At 36.6% G+C, this 26,176-nt stretch overlaps 1 protein-coding gene across 3 annotated transcripts in view; it reads right to left on the bottom strand.

Annotated features, from left to right (window-relative positions):
• Mrrf (mitochondrial ribosome recycling factor) overlaps window positions 1–26,176 on the bottom strand; it is a 50,675-nt gene that overhangs the window by 24,293 nt on the left and 206 nt on the right. For 2 of the 3 annotated variants that reach the window (XM_013356700.4, XM_078048142.1), the window contains 4 exons: window positions 21,411–21,622; window positions 15,016–15,171; window positions 10,090–10,208; window positions 4,968–5,059 (listed from right to left, as the gene is read on the bottom strand). In XM_013356700.4, coding sequence (XP_013212154.1) covers window positions 4,968–5,059; window positions 10,090–10,208; window positions 15,016–15,171; window positions 21,411–21,594 — 551 coding nt within the window. In that variant the 5' untranslated portion in view covers window positions 21,595–21,622. Of the gene's footprint in view, window positions 1–4,967; window positions 5,060–10,089; window positions 10,209–15,015; window positions 15,172–21,410; window positions 21,623–26,176 lie in introns of those variants that run through there. The other variant, XM_013356701.3, reaches the window with a different exon arrangement.

Below are 26,176 nucleotides of genomic sequence, written 5' to 3'. Positions count from 1 at the left end.
TCTTGCTTCTGCCACTTACAGCTATCTGACCTGGGGCATTAACATCTGTGAACTACAGATCTCTAATCAAAGGAGCTTCAGAATGGCCATGAATGAGCTTCAGAATGGATCTTTCACCCCACAGTATTGAGACAATCTGGGGACAAACTGTAAGTCTCAGCACCTCCAGGTGCTACATATCTAGAGAGGATGGTTAATAAGTAGAACCCAAAATGTGATTACAGAAATAGAAAAGTAGAAGAAACTATTTCATTAAGTCTCATTTAATGGAAATGTTCAAAGATTTGATCCAGTTTACCGACTTATCTAAATAAAAGAACATGTGCCAGAGAAGAAAAACAAAGTTTACACACCGTCCATGGGGAAGGAAATAAACAGCCCACAGTCTCTGGGACTTAACAGTATCTTACCTAAAGACAGAGCCTCAATAAAAACTTACAGCCACAAAGAGCTGATCCTCAGAGGCTACAAAAACAGGACTTGGTGATAAGGACCACTCAGATTCCAAGTCTGACCTGTTATTGATTAAGGATTTTCTTCTACCTATTCCCCCAAAAAGATCAGACACAGATATTCAGTAGACTCATTTAAATAAGAATATGAGAATCAGAGGAGTATAATGAAGATGAGGCAGTAGCTGGGATCTGCTGCAACCGAAAATAAAACTCAGTTCTGGGCAACCAGCTTAAGGCAAAAAAGCAAACTTGCAGATGATCATTAGGCAGAGGGAGACTCGTGATCAACCAGGAAAGGCAAATTTCTTAGAACTAATCTTGAAATCTTATGATCAGAATCTGATTCTGAGGATTTGTGCTTCTTATTCCCTATCCCTTCTTTAACTCCTATGTTAAGCTTTGGTGATTTTCCTTCTCACAACTTTGCCAATTACAAACTGCTTAACCCAGAGTCAATGCTTCACCTCTCTAAATCTCAATTTTCTCAATCCTAAATAGGGTTAGCATATATTCTCTATATGCTAACCCTATTTGAGAAAGAAAATGAAGGACACAGCATCATTCTCCAACATTAACTGGATGCTTACTAAGCATCAAAATCTTCATGTACATTATCACACTGAAAGCTCCCAAAACTATATAAAGCAAATCCATTAATTTTTATTTTATAGATAAGCTCTGTGAAATTCTAAGAGGCAAAGACAGTTGCCACTTTCACTCAGGTAAAAAGCAGAAGAGGTGAAACTCAATTTCATGTTTATGTGACGCCAAGGCATAATTTAACCAGTATACTTTTCTGCTTCCCTGTATATGTCAAGTACCTAAAAGGTCTTGGCAGAGTGTAGGTGCTCAACATATTAGTTTTGTGCCTCGCTCATTTCTCTTCTTCTAAAATTACATATAAACAGAAATTAAGTTTACTAAAATAAGATTATTGGGCTGGGACTTAGCTCAGTGGTAGAGCATTTGCCTAGCATGTGTGAGGCACTAAGTTTGATCTTCAGTCCCACATAAAAATAGATAAAATGAAGAAGGTATTCTGTCCATCTACAACTAAAAAAAATTTAAAAATTTAAAAAATCTTATTAGCATCTTATAGTTAGGTAGTTTAAAGAAATCATACTACTTTATTTTCTCTATTGATCTCTATCCATCATTGTGCACTACATCAACTACTTTACAAATAAGGAACTAAAAGGCAGCAAGCTGCTAAGTGATGTGGCCAGAGACATATGGAAGTCACTGCCAAAACCTAATAAAAACCTCGGTCCTCTTACTTCTAAAATCAACTTTTCCCCCTCACATGTCATAGCCACTATAATAAAGAACAGATCATTCATTTTTTATCTGGAAAAGTACCAAACACATAATTCAGTATGGGGCCTCATGACCCTACCACCTTGTCAAAGGGAACAAAGCATATAAAAAATGAGGTTTGCAGGAGCAGACGGTTTTGGTCCATCAACTTTCTCTTGGATTACACTCATTAACCAAAATAAAATAATGTAAAAAATAATGTAACAGATCCCCATGTCTTTGGAAATTCACATTAAACTCACTGATCCTTCAAACTTATGTATAACCCACGAAGGGCAATTGTTAACTCCTTTGGGGCTGCAAAGGTACATTATGTCAACCCAGTCTTTGAAAGAAAAATACGACATGTGATTGAGCTACCCTAAAAGAATCCAAGTCAGCAATGAATATTTGGCAACACAAATTCATAGCATCACAGAAGGGACCTGGCAGACCTGAGAAAGACCCTTTCACATGGTATATGAGAAAACCGAGTCTCAGCGAAGTAAATTGACTTGTCCAAGATTTCACAGACAGTAGAATAAAAACCAGAAAATTAAACTGATGACTATAATGTATATCACTTGTAAATCTTGGGTAATCCAAGAATACCCTTAGAACTTTCCAGAATTACTCGTCCACATAGAGAGTAAAAGAGAAACTCAGGATTCAAATCTTGACTGCCATTTATTGGCCATGTGATCTTAGACAGTCCTTTAGTTTGTCTATAAACTGGGTCACAGTAAGTTTCACAAGTAAGCTGGAGGTAATATAAACGAGAGGCCTGGCACACAACGTGTGAGCTCCGAGAAGGAGAACATCAAGTTCGTATATTCCCAGCAGAGTTAGGCACTCACTCTATGAAGGCTCACTGAACAAATCGCCAAGAAAACAGGTATTGGACTTGAAACAGGTCAATATATAGCTTTTAAATACCAGGTTATATTGCTTTCAATTTGCATGATTTCAAAGCTGAGTGTTGACTCAGCTTTATAGAGTACTGAGAATATAAGAAAACAAAATAGCCATTTTCTGGCCATAACACATGAAAGTTCAGCAGGAAAGTTTCTGGTCTCTCAACATTGGGATTAATTCTTGTTGCTATAATGAGGCTTTGGAATTACCTAAAATTAGTCTCAGCTCTAGTATGAGCTAAATGGCTTCAAAGATTACTACTTTACCTCTCTGAGCCTAAATTTCCATAGCTGGAGGAAAAAAAAACCTACTTTACAGGGATTATACGATAAATGAGGCAAAATACCATATTTCACTGCATAATTATTGCAGGTTTGTTTTATGTCCACTTTTTTTTTTTTTTGCAAAAAAGTAGGATGTGACCATTATGTGAAGCTTTTAAAAAAAAATTGTGCCGATATTACTTTAAAATCCTTTAAACTGTCTTTGATGAAAGATTAAGATGCACAGAACACTTGTGAATATATGTTAACACAGTGGCGGCAATTATGCAGTGAAATATATAAAAGAACACAGGATGATGTGTAGCTCAGAAGGAAATCTGACTAGAGTTACACTTCATTTCCCTTTTAGTTCACTGGAAGCTTCATTCACTCATTTGCTTTACGTTCATTCAAATGTCACTTCCTTCCCAACCCTCTCCATCTATAACAAAGCCCCCCAATAGATCTCCTTACCTTCTCTGTTTTTTTTCATGGTCCTAATGATCACTTGACATTACATTATGCATTTATTTTTCTGTGCATTGTGCCTATTCAACCATCAGGTAAGCAGGAACCTTTTGTTTCAACAACTCGGAAGATTCCTGGCATGAAGTTAGAGCTTAAAAAAATACTGTTGAATTACTGAACAAATAATTTAATAAGTATGTGAGGCACCATGTAGAAGGGGCACTTAAATCTGCTATGGAATCTGACACTATGTGTCACCTGGACTGTTGCAGCTGCCTCTAACTGTTCTGTCTACTGTCCCTTACATTCCATTTGTTATCCAGTAGCCAGACAGACCCTCACAAATCCACATCAGATCAATCCTTTGATTTAATCCCTCCAGTGGCTTTCCATCACAACTGGAATAAAGTCCTATCTCTGTTCCATAGTCTATCAAGCCTAGACCATCAGCTCTCCCGACCAGTCAACCTCTTCTCTTAACACTCTCCGGAGCATCAGATATACTAGCTTTTCTCTTTCTTGAATATGCCAAGATATTGTCTTTTTAAAAATTTTTTTTGGTTGTAGATGAACACAATACCTTTATTTTATTTATTTATTTTTATGTGGTGCTGAGGATCCAATCCAGTGCCTCACATGTGCTGGGCAAGTGCTCTACCACTGAGCCACAATCCCAACCACTTTTTCAACTTATAAATAAACATACATTTTTATTCATTTAAAACTTTAAGTACTATATATTTGTAATTAACAATATTCTGTTCTTATATCTAAAATTCTTCAACTAGCAAAGACAATGTAAAAATAGCTCTTCAAGGAATATGAATTAGAGATTATAAGTGTCAAGGCCTTTAAGGCCTTTGTGCTTGCTGTTCACTCTGTCTGGAAGGCTTTTTCCCTAGGCTGATGGTGTTCTTCCTCAACATTTAGCTCTCAGCAGAAATGTTACCTTCTAGCCAACCATGGTGGCACATGTCTGTAATCCCAGCAACTCAGGAGGTTGAGGGAGGAGGACTGTAAGTTCAAAGCCAGCCTTGGTAACTTAGTAAGACCCTAAGCAATTTAGTGAAACCCTGTCTCAAAAAAATAAAAAAAGCTGGGGATGTGGCTCAGTGCTTAAGTACCCTGGGTTCAATCCCCAGTTACCGCCCCGCCACCGGAAAAAAAAAAAAAAAAGTAGGTTACCTCCTTCTAGAGTCCTCCCAGGTGAAAGCTGCCCCAACCACTATCACCCTCATCAAGTCACTCTCTGTTGGATACCAACAGCATTTCATCACCTGGAAATGACTTTATCTATTTATTTGTCCTAAGTTTCTAACCAGAATATAAACTACATGGGGACAGATATTTCTCAGGCTTACTGACTGCTTCACACTCAAGCATCTAGCACTAAATAAGCACTCAAAAAATAATTCTGAATCAGTAAACTGGATCTGAAAAGATGTTTGCTAGGATGAAAGGTGTAGGTAAGGTATGTTATTGACCTAACAGTATAGTAGGGCACTGGTTTTCTTCTAAGGGATGATCACCACTATTTCATTGAATTTCACTGAATTTCAGCCACACTTACATGGGAATGGGTACCCGAATTAGTGTCCCTTCCACTTCTGGGTTCAGATTCATTCCACTTTCTCTTATAGCCTTGATAGCTGCAGCTGTACACTGAAAACCAGATCAAAAGGTAAACAGAATTAGTAAATAATTATTACCAGATGCAAGCCCTCTGCCGATAACTGGCAACCCATCTTGGCAGAACATGGAAACATTTAGTTCTGTTACCAGTAAGATCAGGAAGTTACATTGGTGTAGAGTGCTTTGATCAAGCTGAATAGCAAACTATGTCCACTCCTGGTACCAGTGTACTGTGGAAGGAAAAAAAGAAAGAGAAGAAAAAAATAAAAGGAAAACAGCTCTGCTTCTTTGAAAAGATTTCAATGGTTTGAGGCAACACAGATCAAAACCACAATAAATCCTCAAGGGAGGAGGGCTGGTCTGTGCAAAGATTGGTGTAAAGACAGATGAAAGATTTCATACGTTAAAAATTCCAGTTGACATTTTACACTCAAAATATACCAGTGCCGATTTGGAAGGAGTAAATAAATTTAACTCATTCGCATCTACACTCACACCAAATTTATTCATGTTTTGAATGAGCAATGAATCTTAGCTAGTGTGTGCTCCAGAAAAGGTAGTATGGTACAATCACAGAAATAATGAGCTCTGGTGTCAGAAAGATCTTAGTTCAATATCCCCAACCTCTACCTACTCTGATAACCATATGACCCTGAGCAATAAGCTTACCCTCTTTGAGTTGCCATTTCATAATCTGAGATAATACGACACATAAACCTCAGAGTAGTTAGATAACATGAGCAATGCATGTTGCTCTGTGCCTGATACAAAGTAACACCCACTTAAGGGCAGATATTATATAAATATGTTATATACACTTATTAAGAATGCATTAAGCTGGGCGTGATTGTTTATACTTATAATCTCAGCTACTTGCGAAGCGGTGTTAGGATAATGGCAAGTTTAAAGCCAGAGTGGGCAACTCATCAAGACCCCCATCTCAAAATATAAAATAAAAAGGGCTGAGATGTGGTTCAGAAGCAAGTTTCATCCCTAGTACTGGGGGGGAAAAATCCATAAAACCCCCAAACAAGGCTGAGTTAATACCATCACCTAGCATGTGTGCATTATACCCCCCCTTCTCCACATCCTTTAGGGGCTTCTTCAGGTTTGCCCTGAAATGCTAGTTGGCATACTAGATACTGATTTCCTGAAGTGCCCCACCTCATACTCAAACATTGTAACTATACCTGGTATTCAATTCTAAAGGATAACAAGAAAACAGTGTGAGAGAGAGATACTGCCTTTGGCATGTCAATGTGGAATTCATAAAAACAAAGTGTCTGACATTTTCAAAAAAATTTTAGGTTTGATGAGAGCCAATCCACATCATTGGGTTTACAGGCTAATTCTTGACTTTTGAGTTCCCTTCTAGACTTTGTGGTTTAAACGAATACTTTATTTTTTTAGGTGTTTTGTTGTTTTCATTTTGAAAGATATGCCTCTTAAAAAGCTCACCCATTTCATTTTTGTTGTTGCTAATGAGAAGGGGTCTTGCTATATTGCCCATGCTATTCTCAAACTCAAGTGATCCTCCTGCCTCAGCCTCCCAAGTAGCTGGGACTATAGGCAAATGCCTGGTTTCATTTCATTTTTATTTTATGTATGTATGTATGTTCATTCTGCAGTGACAGGAATTGAACCCAGGGCTTTGTGTACACTAGGCAAGCACTCTATCAGAGCTACACCCCCAGTCTTTCATTTAATTTTTAAATGACCTTAATTTGACACTATACAGTTATTACCACAAGATCAAGAAGACAAACCAGAACTTCCACATATAAATGGATGAATTATCCCCTAAGGAGGCTATACATGGAGTCTAAGTGTATACAACATAAGTATTCAAAGAATCTAAGTGTGGCCACTGATTAAACAGTTCCTAAAATGATGCCTTTAACCACAGATGATAATAGTTGGAAGGGAATCTCTGACCTAACCAAGCACAACCTGTTCATTATGTATTCAGAGACCTGTAAGGTATGGTCAAATCCCTAAGCACAGACATGGTCTTCCCTGAGAGTCCAAGAAAGATGGAAGACCCGATCTATCATACTTCTAGTTACTGGCAGAGTTAAGAGGAGACTAAATAGAGGTTCTTCCAATGATATTATTTTGTCTATTTTTTTTTCCAGATCCCCAAGCTCAATGTATGCAATAATATGACACAGGAAGGTAAATATAAGTTAACTGGGCAAAGAAATGAAGTTAATTTTCCTTTGCAAGAGAACAGCTATCTCCCTTACTAAAATTAAATATTTCTAAAGTTAATAAAAGAATCTCCACATTAAAGGGGGAATATCCTGATCTCAAATCTCCCATTCTTCTTCCGCAGCTTCTCAGTGCATGACATAATCTACTGTTGTGACATTCCAGCATCTCCTCCTTCTCAGAGCCTGGCCCAAGTAACTCTATACAAACCTCCCTCTGTAGTATAAGAGCACCCGCTACTAACACCAAGATGTGTAGGAACTATGCCTTGATATTTACATTTTTCACTATAAAGCACAATGCCAGGTACCTGTGCCCAGTAAAAGCTGCAGAATGAATACATAAATGATCTGGTTAAATCTATTTTTAAAACTTATCTCCTTACTTTATTTAATGTATATATCCCCTGAAATCCTCATTTTATACTTTAGCTTCTTCTATGTCTTTCCATATGAGAAAAAAATGCTACTCATTGAGGTCATTTTATAAAGAAACCTACTAAAAGAGGAATTCTTTAAGTATATTCTAGATTATATATTTTATATTTTGCATTGACATAGAATGCAGAATCTCAGGGAATTAAGAGTCATTTTCCCAGCATGACGTTTAACTACCCATGGTTTAAAGTAAAAAGGCATACATTTTTATAGAATTTTCACCTCTTATCTTTCATCCCCTCACTAAAGGAAGATGCAGTACTCCAAGGCAAACTGGTTGCTCTCAAATAGCAACACTAATCAACTGGCTATGGCGGCTTGGAGTATGGTGTCAACAAACATCAGGAAAAGTATGGTGATCAGTTAGCAAGGTCTGTCATCACTTATCTTAAGCTTATCTATACTACAGGACAAAAGATGACAAAACTTTTATAGACAGGTGAACAAATCCTTGAGAAGCTGGACTCAAGTCAACTCTGTTAGTGCCACAGCAATTACTGGCCTTCCATCTTCTTTATATCCCAATAGGTCCCTAGAATGTTATATATATGAAAATATAAACTCAATCTGTCTTAATCACCAATGAATTCCAAGCACCTCTAATCACATATATGGACTCCAAAAATATGCATTGAATTGAGTAAATGAATGAATCTTGAAAGGAGAACAGACTTTCATATCAAACACAGCTATATTCAAATATTGGCCTATCACAACGGTGTAAAACTAGGGGAGATATTTTACTTCTCTGAGCCTGCATTTCCTCATCTATAAAATGACATAATACTAATTTTACTGTTCCTCATGTGAAACTAAACATGAGAATGTGGTTGGCAACACAGGAGACACCCAATGCACATTGGCTCTCTTTCCTCCATAAGAGTAATAATAGAGCCTGCAGAACTTTTTCTACTATTTCTATTAGTTCAAATATCACACTGGGAAATGGGAAATGACTCTTACTTTTTTGATATTCTGCATTATTATTTTTCTGTTGTTTTGTTTGAATGATGCTATAGTTTTTATTTCCTTCTTTCCTTTACCATCATTAACTCCAGTCTCAAGCAAGTTTATGGAAGGGAGGAGCCATGTGTATCATTTATCAAGCTGGACACGTGTTAAACAAATGCAACACAGTTTTCTGTCTTCAATGCATCTGAAAAGATTACACATGTAAATCTGCACCATATCACCACAGGATGACACAGAAACACTCAGGTTTGAAAAAAAAGCCAACTACATGTGAAGTAGAAAGAAATTATATAAACACAAAGAGGATTAGCTCAGCATTTTGAAGCTATGAACCTGAGTACTCTACAGACAGCTTCTTCGCTGGAGGAAGGAAATGTTTAGTTAGAGCTATTTGTTTAATATATACACCAGATGAGATAAAGGAATTCAAAGGACAATGCAACTTATACTTCCTCATTTTGTTAAGCTTTTTTTCAAAACCCAGGGAGTTTCAACTTAGAAGAATTGCAAAGATGCTTTGGTTGAAAAATGAAGATACACTCCAACTTCCTAAGAAAAAATTGAGCTGTTAATACCTCTTTCTGCCTCATAAGATGCTCTGGTGGCCAATCCAGTGCTTCTTCTGTCAATGCCATTTGCTATTTAAAAACAGAAGTGGCTGGCCCTGTAAAACAATCTGCCTGATGAGGTCTTCAAGCTGTGTAATTAGGAGGCTATTCCCTAAATTGTTCTGCAGTGCCTATGGGATTAGATGAACAAGGCAGAGAGGCACAGTGGTTCAGAGGGGGCCAGTAAGGGCAAAGAGTTGACAATTTTCTTTTTGTCCACTTCTCTGCTCCTTAGAAACACCAGGAATAAGATTTTTCCTTCCATCAGCCTAATAGTATTCATCCACTCAAGGAAAGTTTACTGAGCACTTATGTGCCAAGCACTGTGGTTTGGTGCTGGACACAATGAATATGTTAGATATGATTCCTACATTCCAAGCTTACAATCTAGTAAAAGTGCTATGGGGAATTTGGGGGATAAGCATGTAAATATATGTTGAGCTTTTTTTTTTTTTTGGTACCAAGGATTAAACCCAAGGGAATTTAACCACTGAGCCACATCCCCAGCCCTTTGCTTTTTATGTTTTATTTTGAGACAGGGCTCACTAAGTTGCTGAGGCTGAATTTGAACCTGTGATCCTCCTGCCTCAGCCTCCTGAGCTTCTGGGATTACAGGCATGTGCCACTGCACCCAGTTATGTATAACTATTAATAGTGATATCTGCAATAAAAACAACAATAACAACAACAACAACAAAATCTGCTGTATGAGAGAGTTAAATGTGGAAGAACAATTTAGATTGCACTTTCCTACAAAAATGAGATTAATGTTATTACTAATGTCTATTCCAACAGAGACTAGAGAGGGACCCTTTCAGCAAGGCTATCTTACCTCTGGGAAGCTGGCCATATTCACCAAAATCAACTGTGGCGACTTCATGGAGATCTGGCTGATCTGGTTTAAAGCAAGCTTCCCATCTGTAGTTACCACAGTAATATGATCAAGGGATCCTAAAAGAAAAATTATAGGGTTTTAGAATTCTGCAGAACTTTAGAAACTCCACATCTAATTCTCTATTTAATCCAGATTCAATAAACATTTAGGGATCCATTATCAGTGTGATTCATAGAAGCATCAGTGTCATGTGATATAAAGCTTGAAATGATACAATTAGGTTAAATTCCTTTCTGGCAACTAAGGGGACAACCATTCTGTTTCACCTGAACCCCAGGGGTTTCTTGCAACACAGAACTTTCAGAACTAAAACCACTAAGAACTGTTTCCCTTCCAGCTACTATGCCATTTAATAGCTATAAAACCTCTGGCAAATAAGGGAAAAATGAAATTACAGCATTTGCAGGAAAATGGGTAGAACTAGAGACTATCATGTTAAACAAAATAAGTCAAACTCAAAAAGTCAAGGGTCATATGTTTTCTCTCATGTGTGGAAGCTGGAGAGGAAAAAGGAAAACAAAAGTGGAGGTACTCTCCTAAAAATCAAAATAAGACCAATAGAGGAAAGGAGCCAAGGAGTTGGGGGAGGGTGAGATAAGTGCTGGGGAATAATTTGATCAAATTATATTGTTACATTGTGTCTACAAATGAATATGTAACAACAAATCCCATCAATATGTACAACTATGATGTACCAATAAAAAAGATTTTTAAAAATCCTTGGCAGGTCACTAATTTTATCTGCCCTTTAGTTTCCAGCTCAGTTTAAAAGAACAAAAAAACACCTTACAGAATTAAAGTGAGTACTGTAGCTAACGGATTGTAGCTAAATATGCACAACCGAGTATCTAACAAATACCCAAGAATTAGCATTTAAAAAGTTACCTTTTTAGTTCTCAACAACTACCCTGTAACATTGTATTGCTACCTCACCTTTTCAGATGAGAAAATGGAGATTTGAGAAGGATAAATGGACCATCAGAACAAAAGAAAAAAACAATCAAGAACCAAGACTCACACTCGGTTGTGCTTAATTTTGATTTTGATCAAGGTTCTTATAAAAGTAGAACTCAAATCTGGGTGTGAATCAAAATCACCAGAGTCTTTTAATTTAGATTCTTTGACCCTACTAGCCCAGAGATCCTGATTATGCAGAGACTTGGGAATTTGTGATTTAGGGGGAGTCTGAATTTTTTAACTTCACCACATGATTCTGACACACAGCCAGGTTTACAACCTTTCCCTTATGCCACTCTTAATATTGGTGTCCATATCCCCTTTAGAAGCAAGCCCATTTGAAAATAAACAAACAAAAACCCTATTAATACTTCATTATTATCCTGTATCTGATCTTTATCTCCCTCTAAATTCTGGAAAACTCTGGGCAAAATTTCCAGAAATCCAAGAAGGCAAGCAATAAAGTAAGTTACAGAGAGGACATTATTCACACTTCCTGGCTTCCCATGCAAATGATAATGAGAAGAAAACCCTTACCATTCACAGTAGGAACCACTCATGGGTGGCTCATTCAACACAAGGGGAGTTGGGAGTACAAGTCTTAAATAAATTGGAGTTGTCCTGGTAATATATTGTTAGAATGCAGTACAATACTATGGCCCAAAGATGTGATCTGAAGTACTCAGTCATATTCAATATCATCACAGGATAGAAGGTTGTTGATCTTAAGAGCTTCAATCCAGAAAATCCAGAAGGCATAAATGGTAAAGTTGCCATGATCCTAAAGACCAAAGACCTAAATTCAAATACCAACTCTGCCACTTCAAGATGGTGATACCTTGGGCAGATCCCTTCAACTTTATGTGCTTCTGTTTCCTTATCTCTAAATGGGACATGAAAAATTGTATTTATAGGGTTTTTTGAGTTTTGTTTGTTTGTTTGTTTGGTTGGTTAGGTTTTTTTAGTACTAGGGAAATAATCCAGGGGCACTTTACCATTGAACTACATCCCCAGCCCTTTTCTTTATGTTTTATTTTAAGACAGGGTCTTGCTAAGTTGCTTAAGGCCTGGTTAAGTTGCTGAGGCTGGTCTCCAACTTGCAATCCTCTTGCCTCTGAGTCACTGGGATTACAGGCACGCACCACCACGCCCAGCTGCCATTTATAGGCTTTTTAATGAGGATTCAAGAGTATATGAAAAGCCTTTGTAACTATGTCCCAATGTTAACTATTATTCCTATTGACATTTTTTCTATATTTGAAACAAACTGACCTACTTAAAATTCCTCTAAAATACTTTTCTCACCTCCGGACTCTTGCATATTTTTCTTCTACTGCTCAAATACCTTCCTTCCTTTCTGCTCAGATAACTCCTGCTCATTCATTAACAGTCAGCTATACTAGCAGCTAATAACAGAAATCTATTCTGACCTCAGCTAGATTACAAACCCCTAGTATAAGGCCCTAAGAATCTTGCATACATTTCTATAAATAATAATGATAACTTGAACTTACTGAATACTCCTATGTGCAAACATATCATGCTAAATGCTTTGTATAATTTACTGGCTTTCAATATAACAATAATCCTATAATGCAGTTATTATTACTGCCACCATTTTATAGATGAAGAAATATAAGACAGAGAGAGTAGCTTTCTCAAGGTTATGACAGCTCTTAGTAATAGAGCCTAAATTCAACTCAAGTCTGACCATCTCCAAAGTCATAATCCTCACCACTCTGTATGGCTCTGCTGTATGGTTTTAAATCTTCTGCTTAACTTGTCTATTCCTTGACGTTAGACTTCTGAAAGCAGAAACAATGTTTTTTTTCTCTAATCTCCAAATCACCTATTAAACAGCAAACTGCCAGACACGGTGGCGCATGCCTGTAATCCCAGTGACTGAGGAGGCTGAAGCAGGAGGATCACAAGTTCAAGGCCAGACTCAGCAACTTACCAAAGTCCTCGGCAACTCAATGAGACTCTGTCTCAAAATAAAAAATAAAAATGGCTGGAGATGTATCTAAGTGCCAAAATGCCTCTGGGATTCAATCCCTAATACCAAAAAAAAAAAAAAAAAAAAAACAAGAAAAAGAAAAAAAAATTTTAAATAAGCAGCAGGGAATAATGGGTCAATAATGCTACCATTAGTAAATAGTAAATGGATGGATGGAAGAAGGGACAGATGAAAGGAAAAGAGAAAAAGAACAAACAAAACAACTATATCTCAGACAACTGTTAAAAGGTGTCAACTATCTTGAAGATAGAAATTTAGACATGAAAGTGTAAGAAGAAAAGAGCCTGCTGGTTTAGATAGCAATGAAAGATGATACAGAGAATCTGGCAAAAAAAAAAAAAAAAGACTGGCTGGATTTTAACCTGTTTCACCCAGTCTCTTTACGGCTCCAAATTCTACCCAGAATATCACACAAACATAACCCTAAAGAAAAAGAAGCAAAGAGGAAATACCAATGGCAGGCCTTTTGAAAATGGATCTTAACTCAGCTTTCCTGATTTGCCATAAGATCCTCTACCACAGAAGTCCCAACATGGGCATTTAGGCATGCAATTGTGGTGGTTCCCATTCCCTAAATCTGTATCGACATAATGCATCAAATCCTGTTCCCTCAATCCGTCCCCAGTGAGAATCTCCCTCAGCCTCATTCCTGCCCCTCATTTTCTCAGAGGTTAACATTTAACAAATTACACTCCCAACCTCTTTCCAGGCCCATCATCTTTTTAAGTTCAACAAGAGTGGAGCTTGCTGGCTAATTTTAAGTATCACATTTCTCCCTGAGCTCCTCTCAAACTGCTCTCTGGTTTCGACTGCAGAATGTTAACAGGCCAGAAAGCACAAGGGAGACACAGCACTTTATCAGCTTCATACCTAAAATAATAAGCAAGTTTAAAATAAACAGTTGGGGGAGAGTGAACGGCACGCTCTACTGTCAGCAAAGGCAGAAATGCACCATTCCAAAGGTTGACAAATGACGGGAATGGTCATCCACTTTCACACTGGATCTCATCTCTGAACTCCGTATGTTTCTGATAGTGTTTATAAATGAAGCTGTGTATTTTTCACTAGGCTTCCTTTAGAATTAGTTCATGAAATATTTTCTAGCTTCCTTATGAACTTCTCCAATCAAGATGTGAGTGGGAGTAGCCCCAGCTCCACAGATACCTTTAGAGGGGGTCCCAGGCTTAACTATAGGATGATGACAATTTGCAAAAGGCCAATTTAACAGCAATTGGATTTTTCCTGCCTGCTTGCACCATTAGCTGACAACTCACTTCTCCATCACATCTGCAAACAGTTCCCCTAGACAGTTCTGACATTTCCCACTTAGAAAAGCCACTTTCAGGAAGTTATTAATCCAAACGGAATCTTCCTGGTCAAGCTCAGGGGTATAGAAAAGCCTCAGGTGGGCAGGTTTGTAGCCATTTGGTTCCCAATAAGGGATAAGAACCACCAAATAGGACAAAGTGGAAAAATCAGACAAAAGGTATCAGATCATGAGTCTAAATACCTAGATGTGTTTATACTGTAATCACAATAAAACTCCCTTTTTTCTTGAAAGTATAATTCCATTAGAGCAAAGACCATGACTATTTGTTCACTACTGTGCATTAGCACAAAGCCTCATTCACAGTAGAAAAATATTTGCTGAATGGATAAATAAATGTAGTGTTAACAATGTGTAAGCACTGTATCTATTTTAATACCCACCTCAACACTATAAGGTAAGAATCAGACAAAGAAATTGAGGGTCTGAAAAGTAAACTAATATTAGTAAACTAATTGGTGGGTAATCAGTGTCAAAAGTGGGACTAAAACTCAGCTCAGCCAAAGCCATGCACCCCCACCATTAGCCTGCAACATACACAAAGCAATGCTCAGATACTAACCTGGTGAGGTCCTTATATTGAGAGTCTTATTGAAATTATCCTTAAGTGCTTCTATCACAGATTTCATTTCTTCATCCACCTCTTCCAAGTTTATTATATCCTCAACCAAGGTTATGTTAATATTCACTCTGGTTTGGGACAGTCCTTTTCCTTTAGCTAGAAAGTCAACATTCAATGAAAAAAAAAAAAAACAGCAGCATAAACAAACAATAAGAAACTGATTTGTAAAAGTGCCTACTGTGTGCAGGGCAAAATGTCAAGTGCTATAAAATCATAAAACATTACCTTGGCCCTAAAAAAGAGAGCCTCTATTTATTAAATATCACTACGTACCCAGCACTGTGCTAAACATTTTTGTAGACATTAAAGAGGGCACAGACTTTATAATTAGAAAGTTCAGATATAAAATCCTAGCTGTAATCTATGGCCATATCACTCTGAACGTGCCTGACCTTGTCATAAAATCCTGGTTATAACACATACTAGCTTTTTGACACTACACAAGTTATTCAAACTTCTTCAGTATCAGGTTCTCTACTTGTAAAACAGAGAAATATTAATACCTGTGTTGTAAACTTGCTACAAGAATATAAATTAAGTCATTCAAATACCTAAAACAGTACTACCCACACTACAGGAAATCCATAAGTAATCCATTCCTTATTTTTCAGAAAAATAAACAGAAGATGAGAGAGGTAAAGTGACTTGCCTAATGTCACAGGTCAGGAAATGATAAAGTCAAGATTTGGTCCCAAAACTGCCTAATTTTAAATCCATGAACTTTGCATTAGACTATCTCTACAAAATCTAATTGGAGAGAGAGGAAATATGTTAACTCATCTAAAAATGAATATTAAGACAAGGTTACACAGAACATTATTTGGCTGGTACAAAGAGTAGTAGTTTAGAGACATTAAATGTTACCAATGATAAGTGAAAATGGCTTATATTTTAGAAAATCAACTGCTTTGGAAGCTGAGCAAAATTTTATTTTGTGTCTAAACCATCATAGTGATTTTCCCTATGCATTTTATAATGTTATATGACACAAATATTCTTGTATTTTCTATGGGCCCAAGAAAGGATAAAAAGAGCAAAAAATATTTAAATAATACCTTTGATAATGAATATTACACTATCATTAAATATCTAACAAACTTTTTAGAGTCACTCAGCAAATTTTATTGAGTATCTACAGTTAGCTCAATCCTGTGCTACTTCTATAGCATATTCTAATTTCCAATACAATTGAATACATTCTTCTATTTGATAATCAAAATAGCTCTCTGAGGTAGGAAGAATAGAGATGATTATTGTGTCCAGTGTACAGATGAGAATTGAAGGCAAAAGTCATTTAAATCTCTTCCCCAAAGTAACCAAGCAGTAAACAGCACAGTGATTTTTCAAAAAACATTTATTCACTTACTCATGTCACCATCATGCTTGAAACACTATTACTCTTGAGTTAATAGGCTAATAGCTAAGAATTTTTTAGAACAGCTGAAAGATATTGATGTTTAAATTCAGAAATGCAAGTTCCAAACAGGAACTTAATAATAAAAGTAAATCTATTCCTAGACATCTTATGATTGTAGAAAACCAAGGACAGAAATATTGAAAAGGCCAGAGAAAAGACAAATAATCCATAAGGGATCAAAATTTAGAATACTTTCTAAGAATAACAGCAGGAGCCAGACACAATGGAAATAATATCTTCAATTTTTTTTTAATATCTTTTTTTCCCTTGGTGCTTGGGATCAAGCCTAGGGCCCTGTGCACAACTTCTGACACTTTTTTTTAATGTTGCTGGCAATCAAACTCAAGGCATACATGCCAGGCAAGCACTCTACCACTGAGCCACATCCCTAGCCACAACTTAAGACTCTTTAAATGAAGTATCCAGTTAAAAATTTAAAGAGATGTCCATTAATATTAAAATGGATAAACAGTGGTATTTAGGAATGAAATGCCATGCAGCCACGAGAGAGAATGCTCTACAACTTCAGAGAATTTGAAAAGAGACCAGATAAAAAAAAGTTCAGACTTACAGTACAAAAGCCACATACAAAAAAATACGCTGAACAGTACAAAGCAAACCTATGCCATTAGAAATCACAATGATAATTAATTGCAAAGGGTAAAAGGTGGTAGTTACTAGAGGGAACACAGAGGGTCTTTGACATGCTAAGAATGTTCTATTCTTTAATTTGGGTGCTGATTACACATGTGATTTCATTGTGTGAAAATTATCAGGAGAAATATAAAATGGAAATTTTAAAATGCACAGAAATGAGCATAATAAAAATACTGTCAACTAAAAACCTGTTGGAAGTACTCAAAGTTGTGTTTAAATAAAAACTTATAGGATTGAGTTCCTATAAGAAAAGAACAGCTGGGCATGGTGGGCAAGATTTGGGAAGCTAAGGCAAGAAGAGCACAAGTCTGAGACCAAACTGAGCAATTTAGCAAGGCCCTAAGCAAATTAGCAAGACCCTGTCTCAAAACAAAAAAATAAAAGAGAGCTGGGGATGCAGCTTAATGGTAAAGCAACCCTGAGCTAAATCCCCAGAAGCATAAATAAAGAAAGAATAAAAAGAGAGAGGCACTCCCCTATTCATATCGTGAGGCTAATATACTCTTAAAGTTAAAAACAGACAACAGTAATAAAGAAAACTTTTCTGCCCATCAATATTAGAAAAGTTACATTAAGGCTAATCTCACATAGAAATGTAAACTAAAAAATCCTGATACTTAATCCTAAATATAAACTCAATAAATCCAGAAACATATATGCAGATTATATATCAAGAAATGTACATGCAAATTATGTATCAAGAATAAGTAAGTGGGCTGGGGATGTGGCTCAAGCAGTATCGCGCTCCCTTGGCATGCGTGCGGCCCGGGTTCGATCCTCAGGACCACATACAAAGATGTTGTGTCTGCTGAAAACTAAAATATATATATATATATATATAAATAAATATTTTTAAAAATTAAAAATAAATAGAACAAGTAAGGTTCGTACCAAGAATTTAACAGTGTTTAACATCAGAAAAGCTACTGACATTGAATTATCACATTAATAGATTAAAAGAGAGGAAGAGCTAAGCACTGTGTGGCACACCTGTAATCATAGCAGTTTGGGAGGATGAGGGAGGAGGATTGCAAGTTCAAAGCCAACTTAGCCTGAAGCCCTAAGCTACTCAATGAAATCCTGTCTCAAAAAAAAAAAATAAACTAATTAAAAGGGCTGGGGATGTGGCTCAGTGGTTAAGCACCCCTGGATTCAATCCCTGGTAACAAAAAAAAAGGGCAAGGGTTGGAGATGTAGCTCAGTGGCAGAGTGCTTGTGTAGCATATGTGAGGTCCTAAATTCAATGCCCAGCACCACCAAAAAAAAAAAAAACCACATATATACACACACACACACACACACACACAAGAATGTTCCTAACAGCCTTATTTATTTTAGCTCAAAACTAAAAGTAAACTCAAATGTCTATATATATATATATATACATATATATATACCTATTCAAAATGAAAACTTTTGGCAAAATAGGGACAAAAATATTTGATTAAAAGAGACTACCAAAAACCAAGCAAACAAAACTCTTGATGTGAACATATAAGAAATGTTCCCTGTAAAGTCAGGAATAAAACAAGAATGCCTATTATCACCAATTACATTGATCATTCTGAATATGGTGTGCTTTAAAAAAATCTAATTGTTTCTTTTCCATTGGGTCACACGTCATGTCATCATATCCTGTTATAGCCTATTCTTTCCTCCAGATTTGTAAAACCTCCTCTGTTTCTAGTCAATCTAGTGAAGGAGGGGGACAAAGAGAAAAGGAGAAGCAGAGAAGGAAACATATGTACTTCGTGTACAAGAATGTTCCCAACAGCCTTATTTATTTTAGCTCAAAACTAAAAGCAAACTCAAATGTCCATCAACTATAGAATGGATACAAAAATTGTGGTATACGCATTCAGCAGAAGACTACAAAGAAAGGAAAATGCACAAACAACTGTTTCACAAATCCCACAAATAGACTGTTATCGGAGCCAGATAAAAAAAGAATCCATGGAGCTTGAAAAGAATAAAACTATCCTATGTTAAAATCAATATAGTAATCTATCTTTCAGAGGGTGAAAGGGACATGAAAGGGACATGAGGGAAGCTTCCAGAATATAAGCAGCATTCTATTTCTTAATCTAGGTGATGGTTACATGGTTGTATTCATTTTATGTCAATTCATGAACTACACACTTTACAATTTAGGAATGCACTTTTCTGGATATATGTTATCACTAAAATTTTTTAAATGTTTCATACATAAAAGTAACAAAAATATTATACTACTAACAAAAATATATTGATTAAAAATTGTGCAAATATTTCTGGTGAAAACTTGACAATGTGATTATAAATTTCATATAGAAGAGCAAAAAGCCAAGAAGAAAAAGTATATGTCTGATGGAGGGAAAGATCTGTACCACTACATCAAGACTTTCTGACAGTGATTCAGGTAGTAAGGAATGTAGTGCAGGGAGAGAAAGGTAATTCAACAAAATAAAAGCTCCAAAATTAAAAATATTCATACAAAGAAACCTGACATTCAACAGAGAAGGCATTACAAATCTGGAGAAAAGAATGGGCTACATCAAGTGATGGTGACACAGTCTGTGTCCCCTATGGAAAAGAAACTTAAAATTAGATTTCTCAATGCACTCCATATTCAGAAACAAATCACCTTGGGATAGGAAGCATTTTTTGAGGAACACATAAAAAGCCCAAATAATAAAGGAAAGGACTAAAAATTATGACTCCATTAAAACTTATGTTCAACAAAGATACCAGAAACAAAGTAAAAAGCAAAGCAGATACTTGTAACAAATTTAATCAACAAAGAATTAGTATCCCTAATGTAGAAAGACTCCAATAAATCTAAGAGAAAAAGTCAGGGGCTGGGGATGTGGCTCAAGCGGTAGTACACTCGCCTGGCATGCGTGCGGCCCGGGTTCGATCCTCAGCACCACATACAAACAAAGCCGAAAACTAAAGAATAAATATTAAAAAATTCTCTCTCTCTCTCTCTCTAAAAAAAAAAAAAAGTCAAACAAGCAATCTTATAAGGAGGCAATCAAAGGAGATGGAACTGAGCAGACTATAGACTATGCAAAGATGCTGCTGACAGACTGTGGTAGAGTCTAAAGCTGCAACACCAGGTTTGTAGTTCACCCACTACCTAGATATGACCACAGGCAAATTATTTTTACAAATGTACCTTGGTCTTCTCATTTGTAGAATAATGTGATCTCAATTCACTAGAAAATTATAATTCTTTTACTGCATAAGGATTGAATGAGTAAATAAATGCATGGTAACTTTTAAAAATATGTAATACAATAAATACAAATCAAATGTTGTGGCTAATTATCACTCTTATCAGAATATAAGTCTTTTAAGCACTAAAGCTCTTTCAGCATTTAATTTTCCTTCCAACAAAAAGGAGAAGGTCTGCATGAAACCAGAAAAGGAAAGTCAGAGGGAAAATATTCAGCATATTTCTAGCACCATCCTTGGGAGTGGACTGCCCGACCCCCCACTGCAAAAAGCTGGTCTGCTTGACAATTTTCTGTCACTCATTTCATTCAGTCAACAAAATATTTTAATATATACTATGTGTCAGGCCCTGTTAGGTGTTAAATAACAAAGAAAGAGACTATCTTCATTGGATCCAATATGGAAGGCAGGTAACAAATAAAAATAAATCTTATGATTGAGCAATTAATTAATGATTGCTCTTCTAAGTGCATCAGAGGTAAAATAACTGTGTGCACAAGTACATGTAATGGGTACTGACCTAATTTAAGAGGTCAGGGAAGGCTTCCCTGAGGAAGTGGCATTTAAGCTAAGACCTGCGGTACATCAAAATCTCATTCTTGGATGACACAAGCCATTAAGATCATCCATCTAACTCCATGGTTTAATACCCCCTTCACCAAAAACCTTCTGGTTTTAATTATACTTCCAACATGCATCTTCCCATAAAGAAGAGAATTCATTGATCCCGTCACAAGCATTCTAGTTTTCTGGGCACTTCTATCTCTAATTCTAAGTTTAAAAACTAAATAAATAAATTGAGCATTTTTTGAGCCACCAAGAAAATAAATGAACCAGCATGATAATAAGAAAACAGGCCCTGGGTTCTAACAATCTCTCACTGTGACCTTTTAAACTAATCATCTGAACTGTTTTGAGATATCATTACCTCATATGGATTAAGGGGAGAAATTCAGTACATCTCTGAGATCCCTGCCAGTCATGATAAGTCAACTGCCAAATATAAGAAAATGACTAGGAGGGAGAGGGATTCATGTATCTCTACCTTTGGCTTTCTTGGTTGCAAAGTGGCGAACTAGTACAGCTGGATAGGCCATGTGTTGCTTATGGTCATGTTGTCTTCCACTCACTGTCTTCAGTGTAATATTTGAAACAGGTCTGGTCAAGGCTGCAAGGTAATTGCAAAAGGCAGGATGCATCAAGCGGAAGCACTTTAATCCCAAAGCCATGACTGAAGACAATTCCTGTGAATATCCACTAAAAAAAAGATAAATAAATACATAAAGTAGACCTAAGTAAAAGTGATGCTACTGCAAATTCAGAAAATAATTCATACCAATTATCAAGCTATAAATTCAGCTATAGACTAGGCAAATTAAACACATTATTTCTAACCTTCCTTCTAACAGCCATACAAGGAAATATTAGCCTCCTTTTACAGGATTAAGAATATGAGACTTAAGTAACTTGCCCATAGTTTGTAGGACTCTGAACCCTAAGTTCTTTTGACAGCCCAAAATGCCTCCATTAAGCAAATGTGCAGCAACACAAATCTTTAATGAAGCTAATTAAACCCTTATATGAGGAAAAGCACAAAATCTTGATAAAGTTGAAGGGGGGGAGTACTAGAAGAGGGCTTTAAACTAAATAAGAAAACCATTTCAACAGGCATAAAATGACTGGAAAATTTACACGACAGCATTTAATTAAAATTTTCTTTGGTTCCTTATGCACTGATTACCAATTAGAATGCACTTTACTTTAATGTGAGTCTGAAGCATGATTGAGGTTTCAGGTCTCCCATGGTATAGAACTAAAGCTCTGCTAAATGACATCCTCCACCGGGTTAAAAAAAAGTTACACAATGTACTTCTAAGGTCTTTGACCATGGAAAGATGCTATTCCCTCAACTACCTCTGAAACAGAACACAATCCTAGCCAACAAATGGAGCTCTAATAGCTTCTGCCAGGAATCTGGCTATAACTCAGCTAAACAATTACCATCAAATATCTGGAAGCTACTATCTTTGAAAATCAGTTCTACACATCCTCAAATTTTGATGCACTATGATAATTAGACTGAATAAAAAAAGCAAGAACTTCGTAGCAAGAAAGGCCCAAAATCCAATCCCAGCTCCACTACTGACTAAATGTTCCTGAGTGTTTTTGTACCTTGATTTCCTCTACTGTAAAATTGGGATAATTATGCTTATTTCTTAGAATTGAGAATAATGAGGTTAGTCAGGTAAAATACTTGGCAAGGACCTAGCAGACAGCAGGAGTCCCAAAATGGTATCTATTAATAACTATCACTTTTCCTTTCAAAGACATTTATTCCAAGGTCAGATTCAGTAAAGAAATCTTATACATATGTTATTTCTGATCTGAAAGGAGGCCCTGAGACAGACTTGGATGCAAATTTCTACTTTGGGTAATTCATTCTTTTGGGGGGAGAAGGGCATCACTTTCCTCATCAATGAGAAAAATAACTATGATCTTAAAATAATGAATGCATGTAAAACACATAGCTAATGCACAGAATATGACAGCTGCTTAATAAATGTGGCTGTCATTATTATCATTATTTTTTAAGAAAGCAAATTAGTTCAAAGGCACTTAATTTTTCCTGGTGGAATTTGCAATAGCAAGTCATACAGATTTCAGCAATCAGTGTATGAAGTCTGTACAAATAGATCTGGATGAAAAATGAAGTAGCATTTTTTCTTCTTCTTTGTCATCAATGGCTTCTATTCATTGTGGTTTGGCCTGGGCTGTTTATTGTATCCGTATCCTTTTATTTTACCAGTCAATAATGCTACAAATGAAGTATAACATTCCCCATTTTACAGATCTTGAAACTGAGGCTCAGTGAGGTTGTTACTATCTAAGAACACGGAGCTATTAGCCTAGCTCTACTGAAGAACTGTTCACAAAAATTTGGCTAGGAGTAAGGTTTCTATATCTAGGTTTTTGCCTAATATAGCCAATGCCTAACTCACACTTATATCCAAATATGGCTGCATAATAACTTGTTTGGTTTTTTTTAAATCTACAGGGTCTCAATCTGGCTGCTCCATTTATGACTGGTTTCCTGGTGTTCCTGTTGCAGGTCATAATACCAATCCACAAAGCAACAGGAAATCAAAATGGGTTAGAAATAAACAACCTTTGACAGAAAATGCAGCACCCAAAAGCAGACCCAGTACACGTGAACCGGAAAACAATTCTATAAATAAACCACATTGCTGAAATGCTTAAGGCGTAGATCTTAATTGCATAGAAATCAGGAAATTTGGAAGTGGAGGTTCAAAGAGGCAGTCGCTTGGCTCTTTTACCTTATGGACATGCATATTAACATTCAGTTCAGCACAGATACAGAATTCAAGTTAAGAAAAGAAGCTTGTTATTAGAGTACAAATATTATTCAACAAAATTAACCCATATACAGAAGCAATATAAAGTGTCTAAGCTTCAGACATAGTCTGGAACTGGAATCTCATTTTTCCCCTTATTAAATGTGTGACCTTAAGTAGGTCATTTAACTTCTCTGAGCTACAGATTCCACCACATTAAAATATTAATGACATTTTAACATAATTATTATATTAATAAGAACAAATAACCATTTATATAGTGACCAGAAATCATTCCAAGTACTTAATAAACTCCTCTGAATCTCAAGATGTAAGTATCTCAAGCTATAATTAGTGATTATTACCATTTTACAGATGAGAAAAGAGGCTCAAATAAATTGACCCATATTTGAACTCAGGCAATATACTGCAGTCTATGCTCTTAACAATTATACTATATTGTGTACATAAAACACTCAACACAATATCTGGCTTCCAGCAGGAGTACAATAAGGAGTAGCTAGCTATTACATTACTTCAACTTCTGCAATATTTTCAAACTATGTGAAAAATGCATTCTTTCCCAAAGTTGAGGGTTTCAAAACTCAAATTTCCCTGTTCTTTGGAGAAGGTACATTTTAATTTTGGAAAGAACTAGATAATGAACTCAACTCCTGACCCATTCACTGTCCCAACAATCCCTTCTAATCTATTAACTTACAATTTGCACATTTTTTATAAATATGTGTGTATAAACTGACCCCTGTATATAAAATTCTTTCACATTATAATATTTGATTACAAATCACATTTTACAAATAAACTGATCTTTCATTTCCTCAGGGGCTCCTTCATGACTCAACATCTTCAAATATGCCACTGAATCTGCTTGGAATGATCTTCCCTCACCTATTTACCTCCCATTTTTCTTTCAGACTTCAGTTTAACCATCACTTCCTCAAAGTATGTGTTCCTGTTGAGTGTGGTGGTGTATGCCTGTAATCCCAGTGGCTTAGAAGGCTGAGGCTGGAAGACCACAAGTTCAAAGTCAATCTCAACAATTTAGCAAGGTCCTAAGCGACTTAGGGAGATAATTTCAAAAAATGAAATAAAAATAAAAAGGGCTGGGATATGACTTGGTGATAAAGCATCCCTGGGCTAAATTTCTAGTACCAAAAAACAAAAGGTCTTTCTTGGCCACCTCCTCCTACTCAATTAGGTCACAGGTCCTATATCCCAGTTTCATAACACCCTCATGATAGCATTTAACTTTCCATGATACAAGTTAACATTTGTGTAATTACTTTATTATTGTCTAAAGGTCTCCAGATGGCCACATGCACTACAAAGCACTACTATGGCAGTCTTGTTTGCCTCTGCATCCTCCTCCATGCCTAACACAGTGCCTGAACACAGAAGATACCATCTACATGATGAAAACATGAATGAAAGCCCAGAAAGAGTAAATCCTTATCCAAGGTCAAAACCCTGGCACCAAAGTTGGAATTACTCTGATGGTAGGTCCTGGGTTCTACTTCCAAGAACTAATTCCATTATCCCTTGGTTTGCCAGGTTTTTGCTGAGAGTAGAGCATGCTCTTCTTTAAATTCAGTGCCATGTAAAGAAATATATTCGTAATATGACTCTACACAGAATCACTATGTCCTTGGTACAGCTGAAAAAGGAATTTAGAAATTTTAACAAGTGAAGAACTTGTGCCCAAGTACTATGAGATGTGGATTTCAATTTTCCTACCTCAGCACTCCCTGCCATCCATCTCCTTTAGATCCACAACAACCTGTATTCAAAAAAAACATCTATGGCAGCTCTATCACTCCTTGGACCAAATTATTTCTCCTCCCTAGACTTTATTTCCCCAACTACAAAATGAAGGAGGGTCAGGCTAGGTTTTCATCTATAAAGCTCTGCTAGATCCTGGGAAATATAATAGAGTGTGATTAATAAAGAAAAAGCCACCAAATTTAGACAACACCTAATAGAATCATTTCCAGCACTTCCTAAATATGTGACCTTAGATTGGTCAAACTCTCTAGACTTCAAGCTCATCTGTAAAATGTGTCAGGGTTCTTCCTCTGGGCTGCAGAGAGTAGTGGTTAAAAGCTCAGGTTTAGAGTCAGCCCTAGGTTTGAATTTATACTTCATCACTTAACAACCGCGTGACCCTGGGAAAGTTATCTCTTCGAGCTTCCGTTTCTTCATCACGGAGAGTAATAATACCTTCTCCCACGGGACTGTTCTGAAAATGAAATGTTCCTGTCAGGTTGTGTGCTACTTAATTGTTAAGTCCCTCGACGACCCTGAAAGTCCTAGCTGATGAGACAGCCCCGCTCCCACCAGGGAGCCTCGCTCTGAAGCCACAAGTCCCGCCCCCCGCCTTAAGGTCAGGCGGGACTGGAACCGGGTGGGAGCGGGAGTCTGGTGCCATAAGGGCCTAGGT

This window comes from Ictidomys tridecemlineatus, chromosome 4 (assembly GCF_052094955.1).
Source record: "Ictidomys tridecemlineatus isolate mIctTri1 chromosome 4, mIctTri1.hap1, whole genome shotgun sequence".
Lineage (NCBI taxonomy): Eukaryota > Metazoa > Chordata > Mammalia > Rodentia > Sciuridae > Ictidomys > Ictidomys tridecemlineatus.
Note: the sequence above shows the minus strand (reverse complement) of the source record. Positions and strands in the feature narration are given on the sequence as shown.